The 5,675-nt window shown below is 45.1% G+C and overlaps 1 protein-coding gene across 1 annotated transcript; it reads left to right on the top strand.

The window, feature by feature from the left end:
- Positions 1–557: 557 nt before the first annotated feature.
- Positions 558–5,666, top strand: LOC106817476 (general transcription factor 3C polypeptide 4-like). The gene is made up of 4 exons (XM_014822146.1): positions 558–745; positions 2,673–2,901; positions 3,453–3,681; positions 3,915–5,666. The coding sequence occupies exons 1-4, from the start codon at positions 609–611 to the stop codon at positions 5,177–5,179; spliced, it is 1,860 nt and encodes a 619-aa protein (XP_014677632.1). The 5' UTR covers positions 558–608; the 3' UTR covers positions 5,180–5,666.
- Positions 5,667–5,675: the final 9 nt, after the last annotated feature.

Genomic DNA, 5,675 nt, shown 5'->3' with positions numbered 1-5,675 from the left:
CATGATTAATGTAATATATGTAAAATGGTCTGTGAAATGCAACCCGGGTCTTACACAACGATACATTTAACGCTGTGGCTATATGCCCGGCAGCCGGGCACGGTCTTCGATTTCCTAAATGCCCGGCAGTTTCCGAACATAACAAGACAATTTTTAATGCAAAACATAAAGAAATATATTTAATTCAGAACATACACAAAAGTTACAGAACAAATAAATGCAGAAACAAATAAAATACAATGAAAGCAGAGGACGTGTGATATTTTCCACACGACCCAGATTGAGGGATTTTGCATCCGTACACGCTGTGGAACTTGCTGCGCCATCGTCCACATGTGGGCGATGGCGCAGCAAGTTCCACATCGTGTGCGGCGGGCTATACTAATAATAACATGCTCATACTCATATTCTGTGTAGATATTCATAGCAGAAATGAAAAATTGTGATGCACCCATGCACCAGTGCACTGATGAATCATCTCTATAAATTATAATAGATTCTATAATCTTATCCTAATAATAGATGAGGTGTAATGAGTAGTTTTATTTTGCAGACCTGCCAATGTAAATGAGTTTAATGTTGGAGTCTCAAGAGAACGGATACAGAAGATGCAAGACAGCCAACGTGGTCCATTCCTAACCATCATGCTGGACAGAACCCTGAGCCCTGCCATTGCAACTCAGCACCATTTTACGGGATATCGGTTGGGAGCATGGTCACCGCAACATGTGGACCCATTGCATAGGTATAAGTTAATACTATAAAAGCCTTCAAATGGATATAATGCAACTTATTATGATGATAAAGTATATCACGTCTCGCTCTGTCTGTCTCTCTCTCTATTTCTGTCTTTCTCTCTCGCTCTCTCTCTCACTCTCTCTCCCTCTTGTTTTCCCTCGCTCGCACTCTCAGTCTCACCCTCATTGTCTCCCTGTGTGTGCGTGTGTGTACATGCCTGCATGTTAGGCTTTTGTCCTCAGATGGATTTTTGTCCTGGGAAAGAATCTAAGTTAAAAAAATCTGTGTTATTTCTTTATTCGTGCAAATCATCAGTTCAGCACTGTTCAATGTTGCTATCTGTTGCCGAAGACTTTTAAAGACCCCTAAATGTCATTGGTGGATGTTAAGACTCGTAACCAATCATACTCAGTGTATAGAGGTCAGCACAAGCAGATCTATGTGTAATACCGTGGGCCCAACTGTTTAATTTATGGACAAAGAGCAGGGTGTTCCGAATGGCAAACTACTGCAGGATTATGCAGAAACTAGCCTGGTACCCGGCGATCAATCTACGGGTAGAGATTCCGGGATGGAAAGAAGACAGTAATCACCCTGCCACCAGCACTACTCTAGGGTAGCAATACAACATTGTTATGAAATTGCGCCAAGTTATTACAAATATGCCTCATTGGCTTTGCACGCCTCATCTCACCTTTTTGTGAAAATACACGATTTGTGACATTCGTCACGTGTCTCTCTTATCATTGGGATTCGCTTTACATCAAAATAATACATGAAAACTAAACTAACACATAGGTACATAGGTACACTAATACATAGGTAAATAAACTAAACCCGTCAATATAGCACGGTATCAGTTCAGGGTCACTTTCATTGTAAAATAATGAGCAGATTTAAAAAAGTAAATATTTCTCCAAACGTATGGATATCACCTCACTTTAACCAAATTAGTTGGTCAATTTGACAGAGTTCTGCACCAGTGAAGTCACCATAGATGACATTATCAAAAAGATGAATAGCACCTGATTTTAACAAACTTAATTCTTTATACCATGTTATACATTATATCCGAATGTATACAATACACAAACAAATTACAATTTTAAAAATACAAATGAACGAAAATAAACCACTAAAAGTGTGTGTTGTACTGCTTTTGAGATTCAACTGACAACTAAGTGCATATTAAAAAAATCGTATAAATTTGGCATAGTTTAACCTGGTATTACCAAGGTTTTGGCTTTTGTCCGCTAGCTGGCTACATTCGCAGGAAAATCGGCTGTTATACTTTTCTGACATCATCCCACTGCTAGAATTATCGGCCGTATTAAGGCCTATTTATCGTCATTATATCTATAAATATGAATGGATTTGACAAATATGGATAAGCCCATGTTGGTGTCGGACACACGGGCTATACACTGAAGTCAGTGGCGTGGGTTTGATGTTCACCGCGGCGTAGATTACCGCGTAAGAAAATCGGTCTCCCCTCTCTTATAATATAGAAATTTAGAACTAGAAACTAGCATTTTCCTCTACTTTTCAATCGTATGATGACATATATTCATCAGAATTTCTCTATGGAATGTTGTGTGTGTCTGTCTCCAAGACATTTGTGTTTGATGTTTAACTGCCTGGCAATCACTCCGATAGCAGGAAATTGCATCCTCCTAGCAAAACACGGTATCTATATCACCCTGCAGGTGTTATTCAACTCTAGCTTATTTTGAGAAGTTTATTCGGTCCTGGCTACTTTGGGTTGCTAACACCCATGTTTTTTTACTCTTATATATAGTAATCATATATGAATCAAATATGAAACCAACATAAGCAATCATATAATAAGTAAATAACATAAATAATATCTATACACCTTGTGAGGTGACAGAATAAAGGAGTAACTATATACCTTCGCTCTTTGATACTTTTAGGTGTGTACTCGCAACTCTAACGATGGACCACAGACTTTGCATATTTAGCCGTGGTAAAGCAAAGAAATGGGTGCAGGTGATGGAGCCGTCGAAACTGCTTAACGACCACATGGCTGGCAACGACTTTGATACAGCAGACAGTCACATTATCCAGGAACGTCCGAAGGATGTCACCGCTGACCTGTGGCATCTGAAAAACCGAACATACCTACTTGCATCCGTTACTATGGCACGTTGCTCTGCATTGTCACATCATCTTATTTCCATGTTGACGGGATTCCCAAATTATGAGTTTTTATTAGTTAGCAGCTAATCTACCTGCATTGTCACATCATTTGATTCATGGACCAAAGGGATTCCTGTACAACAAACCCTTGTCATTGGCATATTTAATTTTCCTGTTTTTTATCATTCACGAATGGCCGGATAATACCTCATCATTATCATATGATAGCCATCATAATCGTCATCGTCATCATCACCACCATCTTCATCATAATTTTGAAGTTACTGGTTTGATAGTGTCTGTATTTTGTACAATTTATTTCGTATCCAAATTTTTGTTTTATTAGTATGGTATTCTCAAATTTGGACATTCACATAGATTTCAGACGTGTTCCTTGCTAATTGCAGGGATTTACTGTATTATGATTAAAGTGATAATGTTAGGTACCTGCCAATGTGCTCATATTATGCAATAATTATATATAATTATATCTAAAATTCTAATTCATGTCTTTGAAAATGAGAAGTTATATTAACACATTTTGTTATCTGCAGGTATGGTCTCAAGTTATGACACTCAATGAAAATAAATACTGCTTGCTGATAACTGCCCAGAAGTCTGGCCACATTGTGTTTTGGAGAATGTCATTGCCTCTGACTGGTGATGCAGATGCCATGATGTCATCCGTGTATGTGTCCAATCAGGAAATGCCAACCTGCATGTACTGGGAACCTGCATCTACCGGAGCAAATTCAGGCATACTTGCCATTGGAAACACAGAAGGTAGATAGGATATGGAATATATTAGGTGTCATGTATATAAATAAGTATGTAAATAAATAAATATATAAATTTATAATTAGAATAGGCCACATTCAGAGTTCTGTATTACCCCTTCATTACGTTAGGATGCCGATATTAACGATGCTGCTATAATACTATAGCAACAGCAATAACAACTATGCTGTGTACTGCGTGTGTCGTCGACACTCGCTACGTCGCGTTTTCCGTTGCAGGCATCGTCAAAGTGCTGTCCGCGTCGCTGGCGTCCGACGGCGCCGTCGTCGTCTCAAACTTCGGCACGGTCTGGTCGCAGGTCGACCGCATCCCTGTCTCGCAGGTCGCCGTGACGACGCTCGGCGGCCAGGCCGTGCTCGTCGCCGCCAAGGAGATGTTCATCGTCGCCGTCGGTCTCGACCTCGCCGCCGGCGTCGTCAAGCCGACGACGTACTGCTTCATGGGCGCGCACGCGAGCGCCGTGACGGGCATGCACGTGTGCCGCAGCGGTCTCGTCGTCGCCGCGTCCGGCGACAGCGTCTACCAGCAAATCGTGCCGAAGATGGACGAGGTGGCGGGCGGCAGCGACCTGCAGGTCGAGATCGGGCAGCTCGACTTTGGCAGCCGCGCGCACACGACGTCGCACGGGTTGACGGTGTCGCCGAACGGCGTCTTCGTCGTCTTCGTCGAGAGTCCCGCGGGACCGTTCGACCATCTCGTCCTCAAGGAGGCGCTGAAGGTGCACGTGGCGACGCTCGCGACGTCGGTCGACGACGTCGGCGACGTGCTGCTGAACCGCGCCGACGGCCCGCTCACTCACAACCTCGACGCGCTCGAGTACGTGCGGCTGCACGTCATGTCCGGCGAGCCCCTGCCGCTGCCGCTGCAGCAGCTGTGCTGCGCCGACCTCAGCGAGGCGTCGCAGTACACGCTCAAGCTCGTGCGCTACCTGCTGCAGCTGCAAACGACGACAGCGGTCGGCGACGACGACGCCGAGCGCTCGCTGCGCACGCAGGTGGCGCTGCTCAACAACCAGATCGTCTGCCGGCGCTACGAGCAGACGGTGCTGCCGCTGCTCGCGAAGCCCGACGTGCAGTCGCTGCTGCAGATGAACCACGACCTGTGCACGTCGCTGCTGCTCATGGCCACCTGGTGGCTGCAGTGCAACCAGGCGGTGGCGGACAAGAGCATCGCTCAGTGCGCGTTTGAGCTGTGCGCGGTCGTGATGCCCGACGACAGCAACGTCGCTTCGTGGGACGTCTGCGCCGTCTGCAAGGAGGACGTGACGCTGCACAGTCCGACCGAGTCGCTCTGCAACAAGGGTCACAAGACGGCGCGCTGCTGCCAGACGCTGCTGCAGACGCGCAAGATGGACGCCTCGTCGCAGCGCAAGTGCAGCCTGTGCGGTGCCATGTCGATCGAGCCGCAGCCCGGCGCAAACTGGGGCACGCTCCTCGACAGCTACTGCTCCTTCTGCGACGGCATACTCTACACGGGGCTGTAATCGCCCTGCACAAGAGCCACTCGTCTCCCAGCCATGCGTGGTACGAACAGATAGTTTTCTGATGTGGTGTGCAGCAGCAGAGCTTGGTGGTTTTGCGATACTGTGGCCTGTCTACAGTGAGGGTATGTCTGATCATGCACAGCATGACAGCATGCATTCTCAAGCGAAGATAGATTATGGTGTTAGTGTAGAGCGTGTAAAGCATTATGTTGTAGTCGGTCGCGCGAGTAGTATTCTCTCAGGTAGAGTGGTAACACTGCTACCCTGCATTGACCTGTCTTGTTGTGCAGGTCTTAATTGTTGAGAAATTATTTGCCAAGATGATATGTATGTATTTTATATATATAATAAGTAGCAGTGCATTTCACTTTATTACACTTTCCTCCTGTTTGACTTCATCACAGTGAAATTATATGGAAACCCATTTGTACAGTATGTGTTGAACCTTTGTGAATTTCTAATAAAGTACATTTTTATAGAAAATCTGTACAGTGTG

Source organism: Priapulus caudatus, unplaced genomic scaffold, assembly GCF_000485595.1.
Source record: "Priapulus caudatus unplaced genomic scaffold, Priapulus_caudatus-5.0.1 Scaffold34, whole genome shotgun sequence".
Lineage (NCBI taxonomy): Eukaryota > Metazoa > Priapulida > Priapulimorpha > Priapulimorphida > Priapulidae > Priapulus > Priapulus caudatus.
This window is presented reverse-complemented; position numbering and strand designations above follow the sequence as displayed.